This window comes from Camelus bactrianus, chromosome 20 (genome assembly GCF_048773025.1).
Source record: "Camelus bactrianus isolate YW-2024 breed Bactrian camel chromosome 20, ASM4877302v1, whole genome shotgun sequence".
NCBI lineage: Eukaryota > Metazoa > Chordata > Mammalia > Artiodactyla > Camelidae > Camelus > Camelus bactrianus.
The window spans coordinates 26,472,037-26,499,425 of record NC_133558.1 but is presented as its reverse complement, the minus strand read 5'-3'; the positions used below and the strand labels follow the sequence as shown (position 1 = coordinate 26,499,425).

The 27,389-nt window shown below is 47.2% G+C and overlaps 1 protein-coding gene across 2 annotated transcripts in view; it reads left to right on the top strand.

The window, feature by feature from the left end:
- Positions 1 to 17,615, top strand: part of LRFN2 (leucine rich repeat and fibronectin type III domain containing 2) — a 180,530-nt gene extending 162,915 nt beyond the window's left edge. Inside the window, exon 4 of one of the 2 annotated variants that reach the window (XR_012501134.1) lies at positions 1,793 to 1,921. Coding sequence is in view for 1 of the 2 variants with exons in the window: in XM_010973691.3 (XP_010971993.2) it covers positions 1,793 to 2,768 (976 nt within the window). In the remaining variant the exon portion in view is untranslated. Of the gene's footprint in view, positions 1 to 1,792 lie in introns of both variants that reach the window. The other variant, XM_010973691.3, reaches the window with a different exon arrangement.
- The last annotated feature ends 9,774 nt before the right edge of the window (positions 17,616 to 27,389 follow it).

Genomic DNA, 27,389 nt, shown 5'->3' with positions numbered 1-27,389 from the left:
TCTCTGAGCTTGGCCATTCCTCCTCTGTGACACAAGGGCACAGGATTGCCATGATGCTCGGGTGAGGCAGATAGACCTAAGGGGCTGGCCTCAGGGCCCTTGCTGGATCCAGGCCTCCACCTCCTCTTTCTGCCTCTTCTGTCCCATGCACTGTAGCTATAGGCCAGGGATGGGGACAAGGTAAGAGGTCTCTATTTCCTCCTTGTGGCTTTCCTAGCAGCCACGCAGGCCGAGAGTGGCAGGGAGGCAGCAGCCTCCATGGCTGCCCATTGACGGGATGTCAATACCTGCCTGTCAGTCCCAGCCTCCGTGCACAGTTCCCAGGTGGAAGTTTTCAGGCTCCAGAATTTCATATTTGAGATCTCAATTAAGCTGCCTGGCTCTGGGTGTGAGGGGTTGACGGGCACGGATAGCACCCTGGAGTAGTAGGGCCCAGGAGAATGGAGGGCTCTCTGGGAGCGGGGTTGGGTAGGGGGGCGATGGGAAAGGCTGCAGAGAGATGTGGCACCTTCAGGCCGAGGTGAGAGTTTCTGCAGGAGTGTTTGTGGGTGAGCAGGCACTGTCTCCAGGAACACTCACCAGAAGGCATGATACCTGAGCACAGGCCATAGAGATCAGGGTTCACATGACACCTGCATCCAGGCTTCCTGAAGGTCCAGGCAGGAGAGGCCCAGGCTACGGTGGACGGGCCCCAGTCTATCAGACTCTCCCTTAAGGTGGAGGGACCAGTCAAGGCCTCCCCGACCAGAGATAACCCTTTGCCAAGTGTCTTTGGATGGGCCTGGCCTACTATGGCAGTGACAGAGGACCTGGCCCCTCCCTCTGGGAAGCAGCGTTGCGCTCCAGTCTTCACCATTGCGCCATCCTCTCCACCTCCAAGCAACACCCCCTTACTGCCTCCAGTTTTCTTCTGCTAGACACCCATTCTCCCTGCCGAGGCACGAGAAAGCCTTTGGAGATGAGGGTGGGGTTGGCTCCTGAGGACAGGACCTTGTGTGTGACTCGGTATAGCACCAGGCTCGGAGTGGGGCTCAGTCAAAGAGGAGGAATCTCCCAGGACAGAGAAGGGGTGGAACCAGCCTCCACTGGCAGCTGCCAGGGGCCAGGGCTGGCCTGACTCTCACCCACCGCTGCCCAGAGATTATTTGCAGCAGAAGGGAGGGGTGGGGGTTCCCTTTTGTTTAATGTCTGCTTCTTCACACCTTTAATCTCTCTGCCTCCCCGTGTCCCTCCCTCTGCCCCTCCCATGGGTTTCCTTTCTCTTTGCTGAGTCTCTCCCCTTCCTTCTCTTAACCTCCGCTGTCTCCACCCTCAACCCTCCCCTTTCTCACTCCCTTCTTCTGTCATACTCATCTATTTTTCCCACATCTTCTGGGTTGTTCCCACACCTGATCGCCGATGTCTCTTCTCTGTGCACCATTCTCTGACACTTCTATCCCCTGCCCCTGAATCTTTCTTTCTCATTTCCTTTTCTACCCCATCCTGTCTCCCTGTTCTCTTACCTGGGCCCCCTCCTCACATCTCTCTCTGATTCCTTCCTATTTCTGGCTCCCTATTCCTATCACCTGCCTGTCCTTCCGCCGCCCTCCGCCCCCTCCTCCCTGTCTCCTCATCTCTTCCTTTTCCTGTCTTTCTGTCACTCTTTCCTGCTCTGCCTCACTCTCTGTGTCCCTGCATGTCTCTCTCTCCCCCTCTACCTCTCCTGTCTCTGTCACCCTCTCTCTTTTTTCTACTTCTGCCTCTGTCCCCCCACCCCAACCCTACTCCCTCTCCCTCTGCGCCTACCCCCCAGGATGATCCCAGCCTCCAACAAGGCCTTCGTGGTCAACAACCTGGTGTCAGGGACTGGCTACGACCTGTGCGTGCTGGCCATGTGGGACGACACGGCCACGACGCTCACGGCCACCAACATCGTGGGCTGCGCCCAGTTCTTCACCAAGGCTGACTACCCACAGTGCCAGTCGATGCACAGCCAGATCCTGGGCGGCACCATGATCCTGGTCATCGGTGGCATCATTGTGGCCACGCTGCTGGTCTTCATCGTCATCCTCATGGTGCGCTACAAGGTCTGCAACCAGGAGGTCCCCGGGAAGACGGCTGCTGCCGTCAGCAATATGCACTCACAGACCAATGGGGCTCAGCCGCCTGCTCTGGGCAGTGCACATAGTGGGGCCCCCATGCCGGGGCCCCCCAAGGTGGTGGTGCGCAATGAGCTCATGGAGTTCAGTGCCAGCCTGGCCCGAGGCAGCGACTCCTCTTCCTCCAGCTCCCTGGGCATCGGGGAGGCCATGGGGCTGGGACGGGGCCCCTGGAGGCTCCCACCCCCTGCCCCCCGCCCCAAACCCAACCTTGATCGCCTGATGGGGGCCTTTGCCTCTTTGGACCTCAAAAGTCAGAGAAAGGAGGAGCTGCTTGACTCCAGGACTCCAGGCGGGAGAGGGTCTGGGACATCAGCCAGGGGCCACCCCTCGGACCGAGAGCCACTGCTGGGGCCACCCGCGGCCCGGGCCAAAAGCCTCCTTCCCTTGCCCCTGGAGGGTAAGGCCAAACGCAGCCACTCCTTCGACATGGGGGACTTTGCGGCTGCAGCTGCAGCAGCTGGAGGGGTTGCCCCAGGAGGCTACAGCCCTCCTCGGAGGGTCTCAAACATCTGGACAAAGCGCAGCCTCTCTGTCAACGGAATGCTCTTGCCCTTTGAGGAGAGCGACCTGGTGGGAGCCCGGGGAACTTTTGGCAGCTCCGAGTGGGTGATGGAGAGCACGGTGTAGGCCCAGGGCAGTGGGCATCCTGCCTCCCACCCTGCCAGGGTGGAAGAAGGGGAAAGCATCTTCACTGGCAAGTCTTTGTGAAGTCTCCATGGTGATGTTTACATCCAGGGACAGTTCTGTCTCCCTGTCAACGGCCTCCCCCTCCCCCTCCCCCACCACACCACCCACACCACCTTCCTAGGCCCGTCCCCCACCACCCATCGGGGTGTGCTCAGGGAAAGCGGACTCCATCGCTCAAATGTTGGACTGAGCCCTGAGTGTTTGGAAAGGCGGAACTCCTGCCTTTCTAATCACAAATGTAGCCTATAAGCAAGTGGCTTTGGATTGCTGATGGGTCCAGTGTTGTTTTTATTTCTTAGTTTATTTCTTCTACTTCCCAGACTCCTCTTCTGTCACATAGATAATGGAGAGTTTACACAAGAAAGTAGGCTCCCAGCAGCCCAGGTAGTGGGCGATCATTGCCAATTGAGAAGAGTAGGGAATGATTTGGGTTCCACATTTGTTTAGGGGAAGACTGGAGTCCCCCATGCAGACCCCTCATTATTTCCAATATTCTCCACACTTGGGAGGGGTGAGTGACCTCCCCTATACCTGACCCAGCTTCCTTTGCTTCTCAAACATGATGCCCCACACCTCACATCAGCTCAAACCAGAAGGGGAACTTCCAGGACTCCTATGTGTGGGAGAGGGAGAAGAGCTTTATGAGACATAGGGGCATAAGGGATATTAACTTTTGGAATTGCTTTGGAATTTTTGTCTCTTTTGGGGGAAGCTGAGTCAGGAAGTCCCCATGAATGTGTAGGGGACCAAGTGGGTTTCTCTTAAGGAAAGTTGGATTGGGGGGAGGTGGGGCAGAAAGGAGCCCCAGTCACAGAGTCCAAAGCTCTGAGTTTGGGTTCCAGAGCCACCACCGAATAACTGAAGACAGTGGGCAAGACCCTAATTCATAAAATACTGAGATCGTACCAGGTCTCCAACTCCCTCCCCGCTCAAAGGACTAAGTAACTCTTTGTGACTAAATGAACTGTAGGGTTTTGAAACCTGAAGAGGTGTTTGCGATCATCTCATCCTTAACCCTCTCTCTCCTTCCCCACAGAGTCTAAGGGACTTGCCCAAAGTCACACAGTGAGTTAGCAACCATGTGAGGGCAGGGACCAAGGCCGCTTACCTCCTGGTGGTGGTGTGTGAAATCCATTACCCTGTCTTCACCGTGGCTAGGGCGTTTCTGTGCCCAGAGTCTGTCCCTTGTTTGTTCCTGAAGAAGGTGTGGGACACGGAGACATGGAGGATGCCTTCCATGGATGCCATTTATGAAGAGGATGCGTCATGGAAATGACAGGATGGTGATGGGGGAGGGGGACACGGGCTCCTTTCCATCTGGGGATTAACACTCACGTCCCAGACAGTGGAGAGGGGGCAGAGGAGATGTGCCTGGGGAGAAGGACTTCCCCCTGCAGCTCTGTCTCTCCTGGTCTCCGTCTGTTCCAGGTCTCTCCTCACTGCCAACACACTACCTCTCCCTCGGTCTCCCCACCTCATTCTTTCCTCTCCTGAGTCTCCCCTATAGATCCCTAGCCTCTCTCTCTGGTTCTTCTCCCTCCTTCCACTTGCCAACCACACAGCCTACAAAGTGCACAGGTGAGTCCATTTCAGGCTGAAACATTCTGATGGGCTCAGGCCTGGAGCTGAGCTGGTGGCCCCCCACCCCCACCCCACCCAGCACACACAAGGAGAGGCGGGGAGCTGTCTATGCAGGATTGCCTTCTGGCTCCAGCCCAGGAGCCTCCAAATCCCATCACTTCGTCCTTCCTCCCATCCTCCTCTCTCTCCTCACCTTCCCTCCTCTCCTGTCTTCATTCTTCTTCTTCCAGTGCCTCCCTGTCTTCCCCAGTCCTTTTCTGGTCCTGACCAGGCCATTAACATTCCGGGCCAGTCTCTTCCTGAGACCACAGGCTGACTTTCCAGGCCAGCCCCAGGACCAGAGCACAAGCCATCCGCAGTCCTGGTGGTGCCCTCAGCCTTAGGTGACTTGAAGGGAAATCTCTACTCCTCCGCCTTTCCCTGCTCCTTTTTCCTGCTGCATCTTTCTCACTCAACCTTTCTAAATGTAGCCATTGAGGAAGTGACCCCAAATACCACCTCACTTTTTGCCTTTGGGTTCAGACACTCAGAGGGAATGAGGTGGACGCCGGAAGGGGAGGAACCAACTGTCCTCGTCAGTGGCTCCCAGCTCTGTCGTGACATGATAAGTACTTGCGCTTGTGTTTGTCAGGTTTCTGACTTGGAATTTGGGAAAGCGACATCCCTGTGGGCAGAGTACAAATGCCAATCTTCTCCTTTGCTTAAAAGAAAATGTACAGTAAAATGTACAATTTTAAAAACAGCAACCAACCACACTTCTTGGGGGAGAGAAAAAAAAAGAACATTCCTGTGTCTGTGAATGTCTGCTGTTTATTTCTCTGGAAACACTGTGGTTTTCTGAAGGTGGCTTTGAGGTAGCCTTTTCCTGTACACCTGTGTTTGGTTTGGTACAGCCTGGTGAAAACCTGCTTCCTGCCAAGTTCATGTGCAAGATGGGAGCCTTCTGAGACAAGAGGGAGTGGGGCCACCCTCGGAGAAAAGGTCAGTAGAGGGTCTGGAATGAAGCTCCAGGCTAAGAAGGGATAGTCCGTCCCCAGCTGCCATCTGATACTCCATCCTCTCTCCTTCCAGCCCTGCTTCCTTTTTCCTGGACAATGGTCACCACCACACTTAGCCACTAGGGGCATCCAAGCACCTTCCACCCATTTTGGTTGAGCTCAAGATGGCATTTTTTTCAAAAGGGTCTTTTACTAGGGAACCTGTACCACAAACCGAAGCACAAACGCATGGTAGAGAAACAAATGAGCTTCTGGAACACAGCTTCTCAACCCTATCTTCCTCTAATGTCTCGATCAGAACTGTCCAAGAGGAATAAAGTGTGAGTCACACTGTAATTTTAAATTTTCTAGTAGCCTATTAAAGCAAGTATAAAGAAACAGATGAAATTAATTCAATAGTATATTTTATTTAACCCAACAAATCAAAAATATTTTCATTTAAATGTATAGTCACTATGAAATACTAGTAAGACATTGTACCTTTTTTTGGTACAAAGTTTGGAAATCTGATGTTCTGTCAATCTCAGTTCAGATGAGCCGCCTTTAAAATGCTTGGGAACCACCTGGTATCAGTGCGGCTCCACACGCACAACCACAGACTTGCAAGCACAGCTTTTGGAAGGGGAAGGAAGCTAACAGTTACTGAGCACCTACCGTTCCGGTCCATGCATTTCTCACTGAATCCTCACTGCAGCCTCTCGAGGTAAATATTATTATTCATTTTACAAATGAAGGGGCTGAGGCTCAGAGGGGTTAAGAATCTGTTCAAGGTCACACAGTAAGCCTGGCTGCAAAGCTTTAGCTCTTCCCGTGACGTCACACTGCCTCCCCTATCCTTTCTTCCTCCCTTCAACTCATTCGTTACAGATTATATTTTATACTGACGAAAGTACTCAAATTCATAGCTTGATCTGGAAGACCTTGGTTTGGCCTCAAGGCCTGCTAAAATTTTCAGAGTGTTGATTCCAGGCACTTAGTTAAGTGGTTTCTCCTGACCTCACATTAGCCTTTCTGGCCCTTCTTGGCTTCCCCCACCCTGGCCAGGAAAATTCCCGCAAGCTTCAGAGGGTCCTGCCCAGACTACCCCTGTGATCGTCCCTTCTCCTGGCTTGGTGGCCTCTAGGGGGTCTCTTGTTTAATTGCTTTCTACTTCCAGCCTCATTTGGTCCCCTCTGCCCTGAAAGTCTGTAACTTTGTCCCCTTAAGACAGAAAACCTCACAGCAGCTCACTCCAGTGACCAAACCCATCTTCCCACCTTCTCCTACCAGGATAGGTTCTTGCCCATTTGGATGCTCTTTCCTGACAGAAGCCTTTAGCTCTCTGACTCTTACAGAAGAGAGGTGGCTGATACACTCTGAGCCTGGCTGAATTATTAAGCTTTCTGGCAAGAGTTCAACCCCCTCTCCCCAAATTCTTGATAATGACATGTCCCTCAGAGTCCCCTCAAAAGAGATTTTTCATTTTGCCATGATTACAGTGTTGAAATCCCAAGAGAACTTAGAGTCACTTTTTTTTTTTAAAGGGCTATCATTTCTAATCAGGTAACAGAAAGGTCACTGTCTCAAACGTCCCCCTTCCCAAATGGGTAGTAGCTTTGCTCCCAGAGTCTGTGGATATCGATTTTTTCCTAAGTACCGTCTGAGTACTTCTGTGTCTTCTGTTTTCTGTTCTCAGTGTGTCTTCGGTAAAGGTCTCAGGGTTTCAGCAAACTGGGTGGGGCTTCCTCTGTTCTTAGAAATGTGGGGGTTTCTGCAAACTGCTGCTGGTAAAATAGACACTTACTTAGAGGAAAAGACTGTTGGTAGGCAGCCGTCAAAACCTGAACACACAGTTTTCAATATCACACCTACATTTCCAAACCCAGCAACGTTCCATGCAATGCAGTTGACAGCAGGAAAGGTAAGTTGTGACAAGAAGGCGTCTCACAGGTGAACACCTGAGGGTTCTACCTTTGCGTAATAGAATCAGACCCATCCACGCTGCTCTCCAAACATCTCAAAGGAACACTGCCCCATTCTCAGTTTAAAAATATCTATTTGTGCTTTCAGCCTTTAAACCAAAGATCTTAGTTCCTCCCCTTCCGTAATCTCATTTCAGGTTCCCCAACTCACAGCCAGTGAATGTTTACAAGGCTCATAGGTTTCCCTTCCTTGCAGTCTCTAACAGAGGGAAATTGATGTGCTTCCCAACAGACCAAAGAGGGGAGCTGACACCTCTCCACCTATCCTGTGATCCCCATCGCAGCTATTTGGCCTCTTCTGACAGGTGCAACAATCTTGCCCCATGTCCTCATCTGGGACACGTTTGGCATCTTTCTTCTGCTTCCTGACCCTGGGGAAATGGGCACAGACTGCAGGCTCTTGCCTGGTTATTTTCCTGTTCTTGTTAGGATAACTGATCTTCTGGTCCCTGTAGCCAACAGTCGAATGTACTCCTAGTGAATCGGAGGCAGCTTTCTCTCCACCATGTGCTGGAGTCTCTCCAGGGCCGAGGCAAAAAGCTCTCATGGTCTACTCCCTTCCTGAGATGTCAGTGCATCCTGCAGCTACCCACTTTGTTCCTTACTGAAGAGGGGGTGAATCTGGAATTCCATCCATCTCTAGGGGATCCCTAAACTCATCTGGTCCACAGCCAGTCAGCCTACTGACCAGCCCCCCACAGCCCTGGGCCCCTCTGCCCAGACTGCTCATCTGGCTCAGGGATGCTGAGCACTCCACCTCTCTCTCTGCTACCTCCTCTGGAACACGTGTTCATCAGTGCTTCCTGGCACAGCCAGCAGCAACTCTAGCTAGCATCTGTATACTTTGCAATGGTGAGTTTTCTTTCCTTTGAATCCCCAATGCTATATTCAAGATGTCCCCTCTTCCCCAAACCGCAGTTAACTCTGTTAGCTTAACTTTCCTGAGACTGTTCGCACTTTCTCATGACAAAAAAACTCAGAGCCCCATACCTGTCCCCTCCATTACTGACTTGGAATGTCCTGGTAACAAGCAAGTATCTTGCTCACCATTTGAGACCAAATACACAAAGAAGAGATTTAAGTCCTCAGTTACACCCAGTAATCTTGACTGCTCCCCTCCTGGGGTCTCTGTTGTATTCTTCCCACACATTCCTTCGGCGATCTCTGAAGGATACAATTCTGCCTGTCTACCCAGGATGGGCTGGTTGCCTGACCTACCTGGACTAATTATGAGAAAGTTCTTATCCCTTCATTAGGCTCACACAAAGTTGGCATTTTCCAAGTGGATGATGAGCTGTAAAATTAAATTGATAACAGCTGACATTCATTGAGTTTCTTATGTGCCACAGAAGCACTGTTCTCAGAGCTTGCTATAGATGGTCTCAATTTATCATCAGAAGAATTCAATGAAGTGGGTATTATTATTATCCCCACCAGGGAAGCTAAGGTAGAGAGGGGTTAAATAACTTGCCCAAGGTCATACAGCTACTGAGCGGCAAAGCTGGGTAAAACACTCAATAAATAAATTGATTTACACTGAAGTTACTTAAGAACTGCAGAGGTCATTAGAAATGCAGAGCTTTCTGGGTTTCATGTCAAAGGCCTGAATCCTGGCATGTGGACCCTGATTTTGAGAAAACAGAGTCCAGCAGAAAAAGTGAGAGAGGTGAAGAAATTGGTGCTGCGTGCAATTCAGCATGCATTGCTGACCTACTGTGTGCCCTGCACTGTGCCTGGTACCGAGAGAAACCAAACTAAGAGTGAAGGACACTGGGTGTGCTCTGGAGGCCATTTACACACTTCCCTGAGGGGCAGGGACACAAGCTGGTTTCTAGATCTCTGGATTTACAAAGATGGCCTGTTTTCACTCATTTTAAGGTAACTTACAGCTCTGGGGAACCCACCATTTAGGAGGAGACAGATGGATGGATAGATTGGCCACAAACCCAGGGTGGCACCTCTAGTTGGAAGAATTCACTAGATTTTAGGTTCCATAGGGACCGGCATGGCAAAGTGACTGGCTTTGGGTCCAACGGGCCCAGTCAGGACTGGAATCCCGTACTGGACAAGCAGGGGCAGAAGGAGGCAACTCCAGCTGTCCCAGGAGCTTCTGAGCTGGGTGAGACGGGGGATGAGACCCCAAAGCAGGCCTGAAAGAGGGCAGGAAGGGCAATTGCAAAGAACTGGAGGGTCCTGAGTAGCCCAAGGCAGGTGCAGTTGCTCCTGGGGAGGGGCCATCCGGTGGAAGGAGCTGGATTCAGAGTCTGTTTCTCGGCCTCAGTGTCCTTTCCTGTAGAGGATCAATGGTAAGTATAGACTTTGATAAGCATGCCTGAGGAGCACCATTTAGTTACACAGATCACACATCGGATTGGAAAAGGCAGAATGATAACAGTCATTTTTATTAATGATATGCATCATTGAAAACATTATTATAAATTACAGCATATTAGTGATAATATTAGGTAGCTCAGGTGCATAGAATCTCAGGGCTCACAAAGCTATTAGAGGTCATTCACTCCAGCCTCCCTCGATGGGTATTAGAATCCCCTGTTCAATACCCATGAAAACTGTTATTAATCTTATTACAGGCAAGAGTGTGCATGATGAATTTCAGAATTCACCCCAGGCAGAGAGTGGCTCCCTGTATTCCAGGCAGACCAATGCCTGATGGTTACAGCTCCAGATTCCTGGAGGGCCCCGGGCAGAACCATCATTCCTCCCTTCACGAGAAATCCAGAGCCCAGACAGAAAGCTCTCAGAGACTGATACACACAAACAGTGCTAGGAAACTAGCTATACAGCCAGGGCCCTGGCTGGGAATACCTCAGGGGTGGGGGTGCTGTTCCCTTTCTGAATCACCCCTGGTCTTCACGATGCCAAGAGAAGGAAGGAGGCAGGAGAGGGGTGGAAAGCACATGGGAGCTTCTGCAGCCCCTGATGCTCCTTTATGTTCTGAGCCCCACAGCAGCTAGCAGGACCCAAAAGATCTTATTCCAGATTCCCCAGTCCCTGCTCCCTCTTCACTCTTGTCCCCGGTGTGGTATAATGGCCAAAATTTAACAACCAGAGCTCTGGAATGACACCAATGCTGAAACTAAAAACCTCCCATTGGCTTTTCTTTATTCCTATGGGTTAACAGACTTCTTCCCTTCTAGGGTTTTAAATACTCATGGGAAGACTCTACCTTCCAGGTAAATCACCCAGGGAGAGGCAGGCTGTTCAGAGGATGTAGAGGGACATAGAGTGGGCTTGAGTCAGGCAGTGAGCACTTTCCAAGGGTGGTGGGATGAGCCCGGCAGCCCCCTGACCAGTGCTCTCTACCTCCCCTTAGCATCCCGGTCTCCTCCAGCTCAAACAACTTCCAGCTGCTTGAGGTGGGAAGATAAAAACTGGCTCCCAGTTTGGTCTTTACTTCTGAATCATCACATTAGTCCCAACTTCAAGAAAGAATGTTAAGAGAAATATTTCAGTCCATCTGGAGGTCAGAGGGGTTTGGCTGCAGTGTGCATAGCTGGATAGGCCCCTTGGGTAGAGTTGATAGTTCACACGCTTCAAGGGGAGCAGCAGGACACGTTGCTGGGGACAGGTGACCTGTGAACATGAAGAGCTCCGTTTCCTTGTTGACAGTAAGTGGGGATGACTGTGGGTCCGCCCAGAGGTCTGGGAGGAGGTGGGGAGGACCGTGACAGCAAACAAGTAAAGGGGCCCAATTCTCCCTTGATCTTTACACTTTTAAGCGTTCTGATGAGATCCTTCCTTCTGAGGAATCCTGCAAACAGCTTTAGGTTCATTCAGCCCTGACCTGTTAGGGAAGCAGAGGCTGTGACTTTTCTTGAGACTTTTCTCTTGAGCTCTATGGCCTTCCATCCTCTCTGAGGTTTATGGAGAGTAGGGGTCTGTTCCAGGCATGAGGAAACAGCATCCTCTTGCCTGAGCTCCCCAGCACCTTTGGTTTGGGTAGAAAACAAAATGGAGGGAGCCCAGGTAAGGGGATCTGATTCCAGGGGTGGTCAGCCAAGGTTCCTTCCCTGTTTCCAGCCTTATCTGCAGAATGGTGGTGGATGCACCATAACTGGAGACATTTGAGGTACAAAGTCAGCAGTGGAGTTAGAGAAACTGCAAAACATCTCACTATTACAAATAAATTCTTTCACGTGGATGATCATTCCTTCCATTCCTCACTTAAGATCTCCAATTTATACATTTATTGCTTTCCCCATTTTATAGATTTTCCAGACTGATGATGAAAATTGTCTGTTTTTTGCCAAGTTCTTACAGAGCTTATGAAGCAGAAGTGGGTCTCAAACTTTAAATCTTCTGATCCCACAACTGGGGGTTCCTTCACCCCACACCCCCAGCAGTCAGCCATCACAGTGAGGTTTGGATGCCACACAGGAAAGAAGGCAGCCAGAGGCAGGAAAGACCAGAGCCACACCAGCAGGTCTTGAAGAGGTGGACAAAGGCTTTGGAGCCTGGAGGGTTGAGAGATAGGGTGGAGAAGGGCAGCTCTGCCAGGAATTCCCTGTGGACTGGAGGCTCTCTCAGCCCTCTGGGGCCAGTCCAGCTCGGACAGACATCAGAAACCATCATCCCCTGAGGGCTAAGCAAGAAAGAAGGTGAGAGGGGTACCGGCAAGGATGAGTAAGGAAGGGGCGAGGGGCAGAATCAGAGGAGCAGCTGCGAGGACACAGCTGTGCAGGTCCAAGGTGTGGATCCAGCTCACCCACTGTCCACATCTAGAAGAGGGGAAGGAGCAGAGGATGGGGGCGGAGCTGCACATGGAGTGTCCTCATCGGCCCTCTACCTAGTGACGCCAGGAGGCCAGCAGGACCCGCCCAGAGTTGTCGTTTTCAGGATATGAGGGTTTGTGCCGTTTGCTTTGAGGCTCTGGTTAAAAACTAGTCTGGCAAAGACTCTTGATCCCATGTAGCAAGAGAAACATGTTGGAAAATCATGGCTATGTCTACATCTTCATTTCAAGGTCTGGTGAGGGAAGAAAGAGTTGGCTTCTCCATGAATGCTGGAGGCATTGGGGCACAGCCCCACCATCAGATCCCCTTGTCTCAGGTCTCCACTAGGGGCTGGCTGGAGACTAAATGAGTGGAGGATGAGGAAAGGTGATGAGCCCCAAACCTTACAGATTTTTCCAGGTGCACTGACCTGCCAGATCCTGTCTCTGGGAGGAGGGCTGTTGCACAGAAAGGTCTTTCAAAAGTTTTATGGAATTTGGGTTGGCTGTGAACCAGCTAGGGGAGGATGGACTCAGGACTCTTCCCTTTAGGCTGTAAGCACCATAAATAGGAAAACTCTTGACAGGATACAAGCAACTGTCCAAGCAGGAAAGAGGGGACTAGCGTTATTTACCAAATAGTATGATAAGCATCTCATATCTTTCATGTGTTATTCCTCATAATCCTCACCTATCCTGGTGATGCAGGGTTTAGATCATGCATTTTCTCCCTGAGAAAACTGAGACCCAGAGACATGACTTGCTACGGGGTCATATAATTAGGGGGAGGGCTGGATAATCTGGTAACTGGAGTTGCCCCAAAACCTATGGAACAGCAAAGAACATTAGAATTTCAGCAAATTTTCCGGAAGGTATCATCACATGTGAGCAATGAGGGTTGAGAGTGAATATAACATTAAAAAGCAGAGGACATAGAGAAATGCACTGAGCAAACAGTGACTTCTCTGTGCCAGTCCCGGTGCCTCCTAAGAGTCCTTAAACTTTATCCTAACAAAGTAAGCATTAAATAATCCCCAGATCCCTGGGGGTTTTTTTTGTTTGTTTTTGCTTTCTGTAGTGTGAGGGTCCGAGAGAGGGGAGGAGTACTATAGCCACAAGGCAAGTGCACTGCATACCCTCTCCCTCAAGGAAGTTGGGTCTTTTGCCCATTTCAGTATCCTCATCTGTAAAATGGCCACAGTGTCTCTCTACTGCCAAGGAGTACTGGGTTTGTTAATCACAGAGCTCTATATAGCTACAAATAACCCATCAGACTTGAGAAGTCACCAATTCATGATTAATGACATGGATCAATGACAACATTGTTATAAATTGTAAGACATTAATGATTATTAAATGCATATCAGGCCCACAGCCTCAGAGCTGGGGAGATCAGAGGTCTCCAAATCAGCTCTCCTCCACACATCAATATCCCTTCCAGACAGTATTATTCTGATTAAAAATAATTCAATAGTTCAATTCATAAGTCCTCCAAGAAGAGAACAGATGAAGAACACATGAACCATGCCCTGTGCTTCAGTGAGCTCCAGGTTTGTACAGACTCCACCATTCCTGCTCCTCAGAAGACAATTTGCAGAACACTCTGTGGTCACCACTGGGGTAGAAAAACACAGAAGCAGGGCCCCACATGGGGAGTCTTAGGGATGTCTGTTCTCTTGCCAAGTCAGCTCTGGTCTCCATGGCACACAGGGAAACAGGAAGGGGAGAGGGAACAGGGGCATCAGGCAACCTCTGAGGTCCCAATAAGTGGATGTTTCCTGTTCCAGGACTTTCACTCCCAATTGTGAGATTCAGGAAAGTTGCCCCGACTTCCCAGGGACACAGCATAAGCCAATGATGGGATACCCATACCCTCCCATTCCCACTCTAATGAGGACAACAACCCCCTCCCACCAGCCATTTGTTCCTGTACAATTCTTCCTTTATCCTCAATCAAGGATTAAAAGAACAAAGTTATAAAAATAGTAACTAATAAAATCCCGGGACCTCAATATGAATCACTATTTACCAGCTCCTACATCTTTCCGCATAACCTAACATTCTGGTGGATAAATTTGTTCCTTTAGTTCCTGCCTTATTACAATGCAAATACTCAGAAAACTCTTCCAGGTGTCTAGTAAACCAGCTGGTGCCAGGTCCCTAGCCGAGACGGTGATGAGTTTTATTCAAAGTGGGGAGGTAGGAGGACCAGGAGCACCCCTTATAACAGCCTTCCCACCTGCCCCTCTTTGCCCATTTTCCTGTGGCACAAACACCATCCACCTGGTTTTGGTGGGGAGAATAAAAGGGATCCAACTTTACCTGAGTCTTTACCCCTGATTCAGCATGCCAATCACAAGCCCCAGCAGCCAAGAAGGACATGAAGCCTTTATTAAGATTTTCCACTTGCCCTGTGGTCTGAGAGGCTTTATGGGTGCCTGGGTGACTGGCCAGGCCCCTTGAGCCCCCCAGGCCTCCCTCGTTGAATGGCAGATTCGAGGAACAAGATAATGCACAAAAGAGGGAGAATATACCCCTGTGAAGAGCCAAGTTTCCATGTTGATGGTAAATGGGAAAGCCTTTGGGTCAGAGCAGAGCTCTGGGACAAAAAGGGAAAAGAAGAGTGATGAAGGGAAGGGCCCTAGCCCAACCCCCTCCATCAAGGGTCATGTGAACCTTGACCTTGGAAAGAACCCTAACCCTTGAAGGCTTGGTTTTCTCCTGCAGCTTGAAATTCAAATCTCATTCCTGAAGGTAGAGTACAGAATATCTGGAAGGGTAAGGGTGTGGGCAGTGCAGGGAACAAAAGTCCCAGGTCCTCCAAGCAGTTCCTTTACCAGATAGCTAATGCCACAGCAGAGGCAGGGAAGGAGGGAGCCCAGAGAAGGTCCACCGGAGACTCCTGAAGGGTGCTTCCTAGTTCCTAGAAGATGGTGGTGTGGACAAAGGGCCTGACTCCATGCTCTTTGCTATGCCTTGACCGATGGACCCATCCTGTGGAGGTAAAAAGGAAATCAGGTGAAATTTAGTGCATAGAGAGGCTGGGTGGTGGGGAGTGGGAAGAACAAAGTTAACATTACAATAAGCAAGTCTTAGCACATCTGTTTTCAAGAGACACTCCCGTAATCACTTCCATTCTCACCAAGACTCTGAATTATCATTTTTATTTTGTCACTTCCCAGGTGAGAGGACATACTTACGACGGGGTTATTGTGTTTTCCACGATCACACAGAGCTTACACGGAAGTCCTTGGACTTGAGAATAAGATCCCTGGCCCCAAGCCTCTAGTTCACCAATCACAGCAGGAAGGGAGGTGAGAAACGGAACCAAAAAGCCAGGAAAAATACCCTCAAACCCTGGGTAAGAGGCCGACAGGGCGCACATTGTTGGTTTTGGGATGGGAGGGCAGCTCCGCCAGGCAGGTTGTTCTCCGAGTCCCAGGTTCCTTCCCGGCATTCAGGGGGCTCTCCTCCTTAGGATGGGAGAGTGGACTCCTTCTGCTAGAGAGAAAACACAAAGGTACAGGGAGAAATGTGCGGGTGAGGCCCGAAGTAAGAGGGAAGCGGCTCGGGAGGGGCTTCGGGGCCCTATCAACCACTGCCCGTTTCCCGTCTCCTGGCTGGACAGGAGCGCCAGGCCCCGAGTAGGCCAGGGCAGTGGCCCTGAGAGACCCTCCGGCCGCAGTATCTGCAACCGACCTAGGGTGAGGGAAAGGGTGCCCAGTTCTTCACAGCCTGGGCCTCGAGGGTTTTCCTGCATCCTTACAGCAGTTCTGATCCTCCTGGACCGGGGACCCTCATTAGGCTGTTCCTTAACTAAGTCTGCGTCCGGCCATCTGGGAGAAAATAAGCAACTGTGCTCCGCGAAATTAACGGCTCCCAGCAGCTTGGCCTCCAGCCGTTGGCCACTCCCACCACCCTCACCCTCCTGCCAGGCCTCCTCCAATCAGAGGCCCTCCTCCCTCCGCCCCGCCTTAACGGTGTGTATAGGGGAGGGGTAGGCGGGAGGGCTGTGCGCTTTCCAGAACGGTCCACAGTTTCTGACTGGTCCTAGACCAGACTTCCCAGACAGGAGTCGGGGAAGAGGACCCCTGGACTCCGTGGAGTTTGGAGGCTTCCGGGGAACCTCTCAGTCTCGAATGGCCCAAGCACTGTGGGTAGGTGTTGGAGTGGGGGTGGGGGAAGTGTGGGAGGGGACGATGAGTCCCCGGGCCTTCCAGAATGTACGTAGGCCACAGCATGGCGTCCGAGGGCAGTGGCTCTGGCTTTGTATTTAGCAGACCATCGAATCACATCGATAATGTGATACCTGTGATCCGGAGGCACCACTCAGAAGGCACTTGGCCTGAGGCCTCATAAGAGTTAGGGGCAGAGCTGCAATTCAGACCCTCCTAATGACAATTTCTGACCTTTTCCCACCACCCGGAGGCCTCTCACTATAAAGAAAATTTTAACCAGCCTCAGGCAGCTCTTGGGGACCCAGACTCATATAGGAGACAGGAGGGTTTGCCCTGATCCCCTGCTTCTGTGTGCTCCTGCTGCAGGGCTTTGAGGACCCCGGTTCTCACTCAGAGCCTAGGCATCCAGGATCCACCAATGGGAAAAGGTTGCTGAGCAGATGAGGATGCCTCTGACCAATGAGAAGAGAAAAACGTCTCAGAGGCTAATGGGAGGAGACCCATGTGTTAATGTTTATTGGGCGCTTTTGAAAGACTCAGTCCTGAAAAGTTCAAAAGCCATCATTATATTTGAGCATCCCATATTACTTATTTAAAAACTGAAATAGAATTCACATAACAAAGCTCACCTTTTTAACCATTATAAAATGTACAATTCAGTGGCTTTTAGGGCATTCACAATGTTATGCAACCATTACCGCTATTTAATTCCAGAACATTTTATCACCTCTCTCCCAAAGGAGACCCATACACATTAAGCAGTTACTTCCCATTTTCCACTCCCCTTAGCTCCTGGCAACCACTAATCAGCTTTCTGTTTTGTTGGATTTGCCTATTCTAGATGTTTTATGTAAATAGAGTCGCACAATATATAACCTTTTGTGTCTGGCTTCTTTTACTTTTCATAATGTTTTCAGGGTTTATCCGTGTTGTAGCATGTATTGGTACTCCATTCTTTTCAAGGCTAAATGTTCCATTGCTCAGATATACCGTATCTCATTTACTCATTCATGGTGATGGACATTTGGATTGTTTCCACCTTTTGGTTATGAGTAATTCTGCTATAAACTTTTGTGTATACATGTTTTTTGTTTGAACGTATGTTTTCAGTTCTCTTGGCTATATACCTAGGAGTAGAATTGCTGGGTCATATGATAATTCTATGTTTAACTTTCCGAGGGAATGCCAGCATACAGTTGATGAACCATTTTACATTCCTACCAGCAATATATGAGGGTTCCACTTTCTCCACATCCTCATCAACATTTATTTTCATTAAAAAAAAAATATATATATAGCCATCCTAGTAGGTATGAAGTACTATCTCATTGTGGTTTTTATTTGCGTTTCTCTTGCTGTTTGTTTCGTGACTTTTCTGACCTTGTTTTGTAAGGTTTGTATCCTTTAACATGTGTGGTCATTAAAGTCTGTTCTGTTAGATTATTGGTCAGTTAGTGGTTCATAAGGGCATAAGAAATTTCCCTGAAAGAAAAAATATCTCCCAGTCTTGCAGATGGAGTGTGTTTGTGTGCGTGTGTGTGTGTGTGCGTGTGTGCGTGTGTGTGTGTTGGGATGTGCATTCAACACTCAGCCAGTCTACATTTCTGCCTACACCTTCACTTCTTCTACAGAGCCTGAAAATCAGCCAGAGGTAAGAGCATAGGGCCTTCTCAGGTCTTTTCTAAGCATGTTCTCAGCCCTGAGTATGTGCATGGCCTTCTAGATTCCCAGAAATGTGTGGCAAATTTTTATAATCCTTATTTATCAAAGCATCTCATTCCCCAGCCTTTCCTCCCAAACCTTTAGGTTAGTCTGTTAGTTTCCTCAGCTGTTATTCCTTGTCTCAGGAAGCAGCACCTAATACATTTGCCTTTAAAAGTTTTGAACCAGTTTTCCCTGGGTAGCTGCCTCAACCCTGGGAATATTCTGAGTTAGGTGAAGCAAGGCAAGCCATTTGAGGCAGGTCTTCAAGGAACCACAAGACAGGTCAAAACAAAAATCACGTTTGTTTGAGAATAAGGTCTATTCTGTTCCCTCTGGTCCCAGGTACATACTGGGAATGCCAGCTGTTGTCTTCAGGACGCTGCCAAGCTGAGAAGGGGACATGGGATCAGGGTAAGTTAAAATGTCACAAAGCTCTCTTATCTAGACAACTGTTTTTTCTTGATTAATCATTTCTCTGCTTGAGTTAAGATTTTGGTTAGATTCCAGAGTTCTGAAAAAGCTGATTCTCACACTGTTTGCCAGTTAATTCATTGCTTTTGTGGAGAACAAACTTTTGGAGTTTCTACTCCACAATTTTTGCTTTTGTCACCTCCCCATATCCCTCTGAAGTCAGTACATATTAGGAGCTAAGTTCCTGAGAAGTTCAGTGTTCAAGGAACTCCTAAGAGCAAAGATGTGGCCCATCTGAAACTTGAGAGTGTCATTTCCTCCACATTCTCACCAACACATAACATAATCAGTTTTTAAATTCTAGCCATTGTAGAGTATGTGTAGTAGAGTTTCATTGTGGCTTTAATTTGCATTTCTCTAATGACTACTGATTTGAGTATCTTCGTGTGCTTATTTGCCATCTATCTTCTTTGGTGGAATGCCTCTTCAAATAGTTTGCCCTCTTCTTATAGATTTGTATGGTTTATTTTTACTAAGTTTTGAGAGTTTTTATATATTCTGTATTTAAGTCCTTTGTCAGAAATGTGATTCACAAATATTTTATCCCAGCCTGTAGCTTGTGTGATGCTATTTGTAGGTTTTCCAAAGATATTCTTTATCAGGTTCGGGAGGTTCCCTTCCATCCTTACTTTGCTTAGAATTTTTTATCAGGAATGGATATTCATTTTTTTAGAAATGATTTTTCAGAATCCATAGACAGGATTATATAACTTTTACTTTTTGGTTTCTTAATATGGTAAATTATGTTGATTGATTATTTTAAATGTTAAACCAACATTGAATTCTTGGAATAAATCCCACTTGGTCATGACATATTATTCTTTTACTATTTTGTTGAATTTTATTTGCTAATATTTCATTAAGAATTTTTATATCTATGTTTATGACAGATATTAGTCTTTAGTTTTATTTTCTTATGATGTCCTTGCCTGATTTTGTTATCAGGGTTATGCCTAACTTATAAAATGAGTTGGGGAATATTTCCTTCTTTTTAATTTTCTGGAAAAGTTGATGTTAAATGGGTATTATTTCCTCCCTGAATGTCTATAAGGTTCATCAGTGAAGCCACCTGGGTCCAAAGGATTTTTGTTTGAAGGTTTCTAACTACATGTTAAAATTTAAAGATAGACAGAACTAGTCAAGTTATCTATTTCTTCTTGCATAAGTTTTGGGAGTTTGTGTCTTTTAATAAGTTTGCCCATTTCATTAAGTTGTCAAACTTAATAGCCTGCTATTATCTTTTTATTATCCATAAAATCTGTAATAATGCACTTCTGTTATTTTTGATTTTTGATATTAATAATTTGTGTTTTGTCTATTTTTTCCTCGTTAGGCTAGCTGGGAGTTTTTTGATTTGAGACTGTTCTTTTCTGATATGGATGCCTAGTGCTATAAATTTCCCTTTGGATAATGTTTTAGCAGCATCCCACAAATTTTGATAATTTTTTGCTTTCATTTTCATTCAGTTATCCTATTTCCTTTGTCTATTAATGCTAACATTTGTGTCCAGTTCTAGTTGGTTTTAATTAATTGACTTTCCTCTTCATTATGGGTTATATTTTCCTGCCTCTTCGCATGCCAGGTTAATTTTTTTATGAGATATCAGACGTTGGGAATCTCAATTTACTAGATTTTGGCTATTTTTGTATACCTATAAATATTCCTGGGCTTTGTTCTGGAATGCAGTTAAGTTACTTGGAAGCAGTTCAGTCTTTGCTTTAAAAATTTCTCAGAGCAGCGTTTAGTCTAGGGTTAATTATTCCCTGTTTTTGAAGCAAGATCATTCTGAGTACTCTGTATACTTCTACATGAATTATGAGGTTTTCCAGTTCAAATAGCTGGAGCAGACACTGCTCTTGATTCTGTGAGAGTATCTGGCAGTCTTTCCTTTTATCCTTTGAGGAGGTTCTTTCCATGGCTTTGGGTAGTACTATGGTCTCAATATTTGTGTTCTCCCCAAATTCATATGTTGAAATCCTAGCCCCCAAAAGTAATGGTATTAGTAGGTGGGGCACTTGGGAGGGGCTTTAAGTCATGAGGATGGAACTCTCATGAATGAGATTAGTGCCTTTTAAGAGAGGCTCCAGAGAGCTTCCTAGCCACTTCCACCTTATGAAGGTACAGTGAGAAGTCTGAGAGCAGAGGAGGTCTCCCCCTGGACTGTGCAGGCATCCAGATCCAGAACCGTGAGAAATAAACTTCTGTTGTCAGAAGCTTCCCAGTCTTTGATATTTTTTATAGCTGCCTGAATGGATTAAGACATTAGTTAGTTTCTTCATGTATGTTCTGACCAGCATTCAGTTGAATACTTGAGGGGGACCCTCTGGAGCTCTCCTCTCTCCGGTCCTCTGTCCTATGAACTCTGTCTACCTTGGTCTCCTCAGACTCTCAGCTTCTCAAATCAGGGAGTCCATGGGGCTCTGCCTTGCCTCGCCCTCCCTGCACTGGGGCCTCGAAGCTCTCTCCAGGGCCTCAGCTGATGCAATGGTAGAGCTCATCTCATTTGTTTTCCAACTCTTCAGGATCACTGTCCTTCGTGGTTTGAAGTCTAGTCTCTTGAAAACCATTGTTTCATATCTTTTGTTCAGATTTTTTTGTTTTAGGTGGCAGGCAGAGTGAAGTCTGTCTTTTCCTCCATCTTTGAAAGGGCATTTAAAATGTTTTCTTTTTATTTCCACTTTTACTGCATTGAGATCAGAGAATTCTGTTTGTAATATTCCTACTATGGAACCTACTTATATTTCCTTTGTGATATAATATATAATCATTTTCAATGAATGTTTCATGTCTGCTGGAGAAGAAAGTATATTTTTTATTAAAGGGTGCAGCATTTAATACATATTTATGAAATCTAATTTATGATTCATGTTAGTTAAGTCTTCCCTGTTCATACTTATTTTTTGTTCATGTGCCCTTCTCATCCTGAGAGTGGTGTGTAAAACTATCCTATCATTATTGTTCCATCTATTTCTCTTTGTATTGCTATAATTTCTATTTTATAAATAGATGGTTTCTGTCTAATCTGGTGCATAGATAGTAATAACTCATCAATTTTATTGTATTGTAGATTGTGGCTTTTTACATTATAATATGTTTTTATTTGTCTTTTTTTTTTTTTTTGCCTACATTCTGCATTTTCTAATACTAGGCTTACCCTTGTTTTAGAGTTGTTCTATTTAGCTGGCATAACTTTTCCCATTCTCTTTCAATTTTTTAGCCTTTGAATCACTTTGTTTCAAATGTTTCTCCTATTTATGGAAGAGATCAGAGTTTTCCTTTGTAAGATATTTTAAAAATATATATCTTGTATTAGGCAAGTTAATCTCCTTTACATTTATTGATATGACTAATACATGGGTGTCAGTTCTTTGTAACATTTTATATTATAATTAATCTATGTATTATGTTATGTTTACTTTGTTTCTATATATGGCTCCTTTGTTTTTTTTTTTAATACAAAATTCTTTGATATTTATAAAAGTATACATTTTGACCTCATAGTTTCCTTTGCATTGCCATCTTTTAAAGTATCCTCCTCCTCCTTTTTCCTTACTTAACCTTTTACTATCTGGACTGTCAATTCTAAATGGTATCGTTTGATTCCTACTGTTCCCTGTGCAACAGTGATCTTATTCTACTTTCTTTTTTCTGTCTTCCTTCTTAGCTCAAATTTTAAGTTGCGTTTTTTTCTATATCAGAGCATATGAAATTTACAAACTATTTTCCCCCTTTGCTCTTGATCCTTGTTTAAATTTTAGATCTGCATGCTTTAGATTCACTATAAGTACACTACATCCTCCATCATTCTTTTGCCAAGGATCCCCCCAGTCATCTCTTGATCAGATAGAATTCATCCTCTAACAGGTTATCCAAGAAGGGCTCATGTGCACAGATTCTTTCACTCTTTGTATATATAATTTATTTTTCCATAGCCTTGATAATTGAATGACAGCTTTGTTGCATATAAAATCTGTGGTTCACAATTTGTTTCCTTTCTTTTGGTTACCTGAAAATAATGTTCCATTCTTGCCTTGCTTTGCGGATTGCTCTTGAATATCCTGATGCCAATAGAATTTTCATACTCTTGTAGGTATTATGGGTATTGTGTCTAGAGGCCTTGAGTATGGCTTCTTTTGCCTTTAAAGTCTAATCATTTTATAGTCTGTGTCTCTGAGTTGATTATTCTCAGTCAATTTTCCTAGATGCATTGTTGGCCCTTACATAAATTTAGGTTTTCTCTTATTTCTATAAAAGATTCTTGAATTTTGTTTTAAAAATATTAGTTTTATTCTGTTGTTCCCTCCAACTTTCAGGGTTACCAGTGTTTTTGAACATGATAAAAAAAAAGGTGGAATATAATAGAAAAGTGGAGGAACTTGGTTTAGATAGGACCACAGATAGTTCATTTATGTCATGGGCAGGGAAACAGGGGGAGTGGATGTGGATGCTGACAGGTGGTGCCTAAAGAAGTGCTCTCCTAATCGCTTTGGCTTTTTCAGTGGTGAGGAAGCAAGACCTAAGCTCTCTCTAATTCCCCCCCACCTGACAAAAAGGAAAGAGATGAGTGCATTTGCCAAATTTAAATTTGTGTTCTGAATGTAAGTTATTTACCAAAATCTGTGAGTGATGTTCTAGAAGGAGCTCAGAGAACACTCAGTCCCTGGCCCTTCTACCTAGTGGAACACCCAGGGCTACTTGCTCCTGGGATTTGTTCACATCCATAGGGACTGAAGACAGCATTGATGGGGCATGTGAACCAAGGGAGAGGCCAGACAATCCAGAGGACTGTGTGGAAGGTGGTGGGGTCCTGCCCTATATTGCTTTAGGAGCAGTGAGAGAAAACACAGGGACGTGGACTTTGAGTGAGTATAGGAAAGAACTTTCAAGGACTGGGTGAAGATGTGTGAGGTAGTGAATCCTCTCTCCCGGGGAGTGCACATACGGTAGCTGAACATCATGATGTCGGGGATGTTGGGTTAGAGATTTGGTCCTCAGGGTAATTGCCAGATGGTCTCCATAGCAACTCCAAGTTGACTGTTCATCTTCTCTCTATATCTGAATGCCCTTTGTCAACAGCTCTTGTCCACTCTACCTTCAACATATATTCAGAACCCAGTCATTTCTAACTTCCTGCATCTGAAGCGCCCTGGACCAGGTAATGTTTTCTCTCTCCTGAATTATTTCATAGCCTTCCAGATGATCTCTCTGTTTCCTTCTTGGCACCCCTATTCTTCTACCCCAATCTATTCTCAAAACATCAGTCTGTTGATCCTCTTAAATTATAAGGCAGGCAGTGTCACTCCTGTGTGTCAAACTCCGTGTTCCCCAAGTCCTAATAATGGCCTACATGGTCGCATGTGATCTGCCCCTCTCCTCACCCACCTCTGACCTCATCCTCAACAGAGCCCCTCCTTGCCTGTTGCTCCCCACTTACATGGGCCCCCTGGCTGTTCCTCAGAGGTGCCAGACATGCTCTCTCTGCCTTCAAAGGGCCCTAGCAATTTCTTCTTCCTAGAATACTTCTGCCTCAGATATTTAGAGGGCTCACTTTTTTCTACTTTCTCCTTGGATTTCATTACTATTCAGAGAGGCTCTGCCTGTCCTTTAGAAAAAAGCACTCCCATCCTTTTACCTTCCTTTATTTTTCACAATAGTACTTACCACCCACATATGATATTTTTAATTTTTTGTTTATATTCTGACTGCCTTGCCTGACAATGGCTTTGTCTGTTTCTTCATTGCTGAATTCTCAGTGTCTAGAAGGGACCTAGAACAGAACCAGTGCTCAAGAAATATTTATGAAAGGAAAGAATAAGTGAATAGATGTGATGGTGTTTTCATAGGGGTGCAGGACAATGTGACAGTCAGCCAGGACTTGTCTCCTTCCTCCTGGAGGAAAGGGAAGGACCAAGGGTTTTATAACTTGATGGGGCTTTAAAATCTTACTGTGTTCCAGTTCCAGCAGAGATGCAGCAAACGCATGGCAGCCTCTGTCTCCCACTGACTGTGAAACCTGGGCAGAGAGCACCATACAGCTGTTTGAAGTCTCTGAACAATAAGTATCAGCAAGTGGATTAAGGGGTAGGTGGAATGAGGCTTCCAAGCACTACCAAACTGGTAGTGAATTGAGCCTCTTTTTCCCTTGGGCCTCCCCTGAGCAGAACTCAGCATGGCTTGAAAGTGAGCGCTTGGTGCAGAAAGAGAGAGAGAGGAAGGAGACCCTCTGATTCTGGTTAGAGCAGTGAAATAAAGGACTCCTAAAGTTTAAAGCATGGGGAGGGATCCCTGAGTTTCCCTTTCTTTTTTTTTTTCCCCCAGCCTCATGTCCCAGCCACCAGGGAGTCCATGGCAGGAGTAGGGGTGGCAGCTGACGTGGCTGTCAACATACAAAGGATGGCCAGGCCTCTAAGGAAGGGAAGCCTGTGCTCTCACCTCACAATGCTCTTTCTTCCTGCTTTGGGGGAGTGTCCCAGCGTTGGTCACCTCAAGGCTCCTGATACCCATCACTCTCACCTGCCACTTTGTAACCCAGATCCACGGATGTGGGACTGCACGTGCTCTTGGGGACCCAGCTGCTGTCATATCTGGGACAAATCAAGAAGCCTGGCTCCAGATCCCCCAAAATATTCTATAGCTGGGCTCTACCCATCACCCCACCTAGGCCCTGAACTCCTCAGATGAGCTGAGCCCAGCCCACTGGACCGAAGTACAGAGGGCAGAGACAATGAGCCACTGGCCTTTTAGAAATTGTCATGATCCCTGGGTCAACTGTGACTTCTGGGTCTGGGGAGTAGGGTTAAGCTGGAGCTTAAGGAGAGGCAGGCAGAGGAGGAGCTCTGAGATCTGGCCTTCTGGAATATTCCAAAGAGCACTGGGTGGGCCAAGCCATGGTATCTGTGATGAAAAACAGAAGCCCAGGAGGTGGGGCCCCTGTTAACCTTCCTTGGCCATTCTGAGACTCCAGAAAAGGAAGGTTCTTAGCACTGCAGAAAGGGTTTTATGAGTGAAGGGAGATGCTTGTGTTTCTTTGCACCTGTGCTCTGCCAGTTACTGCTTACTAAGCTCGGGACACAGGATAGGATACCCATATTCCACATGAGCAAACTGAGGCACAGAGTTTAAACAAACCTCGGTGTCCAAGGTCACAGCCTTGGTAAATGACAGGGCTGTGGAAGCCTTAAATGTACACATTTGCCTGTGTTGGAATTGACATATAACACAGACAATTCCTTAATTCCTAAAGTCCTGAATCCTAACACATGTGCCCTGAACTTTAAGAAGGCAGAGGCCAGCAGCAGTGTGAGGGAGACATAGAAACCACAACAATTCACTTTCAGTGTCTGGCTGGGTACAAGTCGCCCTGCCCTTGTGCTGAGAAGTGGAGAACCAGGCCCAGGCCCATTGAGGTCTTCAGAAGTCTCCCTGTGGAACTTTTCATGCCTCCAGCTGGTCCCCTTGTGTTTGAGGAATACACAGCTTGGGCAAGGATGGACTGGCCAGAGGACCGCCTGGTCCAAGGTGGCTCTCAGCTGAGAGGATTCATGGTACTTTTGGAGGGTCCCAGACCCACATGCCTCCTGATCTGCATGTGATCACTACTTGAGGGGTGTGGCTGTCCCCCTAGACTGTTCCTGGGCTGGAAGTGGTAAGGTGGAAGGCAGGATGCTGTGGGGAGGGGAGCCCTTCCATCCTATCTGATCTCAGACCTGCCTCCTTAGTGCCCCACGCCTGACCCAGCTATATTTAGAAGCTCAAGTAACTAGATTGACTGCACCAGCTCAGCCCTCTTCCCTTCTGAGAACTCTGGAGGGGCCAATTCTTCATACCTTTTAATCAAGTCTTCCATTTCTCCAGGCAACCAACACAAAAGGCCTGGGCCCAGCAAAGGAGCTGCTTCAGCTCCAACACACAGGTTCTCTTCTCTGTTCTGCATTCTTCCAGGCTGGGTAATTACAGATCTGTCTCAGAGGCATTCTGTTTCTTAGCATCGGCTGCCAGTTTGTGTTAAGCTGGTCTCGCCACTTCTAGCTGGTGTTTCGCTGCAGAGTACTATCTCCCAGCACACGGCCGTCCGTGGTCTGCGCCCTGTATGGATGCCTTCATGTGCACACTAGTACACAACAGCGTGTGCCCTCTACATGCCAGGCCAAGCTGGTCCAGGTTCAGGGCCCACCACGGTGAATAGAGGGCAAGATCGCTGTGCCCCTGGAGTTTCCATCTTAGTGGCAGAAACTGTAAACCATGAACATGTCAGGTAGTGAGAAATGCTGAAGGAATTTCAGCGAAGCGTGAGTGGCTGGCTCCGGTGGCTACTTTATTTTTTTATGGGGGTGGGCCGGGGACAGGTGCATTCATGTTTGTGCAATTCTAATGATTACAATGAAAGCAAACACTTTAAAAGTTTCTCCTGTGCTTCAGCCTCTGTCCTATATACTTATGTTAACTAACTTAATCCTCACAACAATCTTACATGGTTATTGCATGAGTTCCTTACACAAATTACCACAAACTGGGCGGCTTAAAACAACAGAAATGCATTCTTTCACGGTTTTGGAGGCCAGATGTCCAACATCAGGGTGTCATCAGCACTGGTGCCCTCTGGAGTCTTAAAGGGAGAATCTATTCCAGGCCTCTCTCCTATTTCAGGTGGCTGCCAGCAATCTTTGGCACTCCTTGGCTTGTGACTGCACTCCAGTTCCTCCCTCTGTCTTCACATGGCCTTTCCACCTGTGTGCCTCCGTCTCTTCTCTTTTTCTGTGTCTTAAAGGATAGTCCTCATTGGGTTTAGGGCCACACTAATGCAGGATGGTCTCATTCAGAGATCCAATGGCTACTTTAGATAGTGTCATCAGGCTGCGCCTCTCCCAGGAGACATGGAATTCAGAAGGTCAAGCATTCTAGGCAGGGGGAACAGCAGAGACAGAAGCCCTACTTGG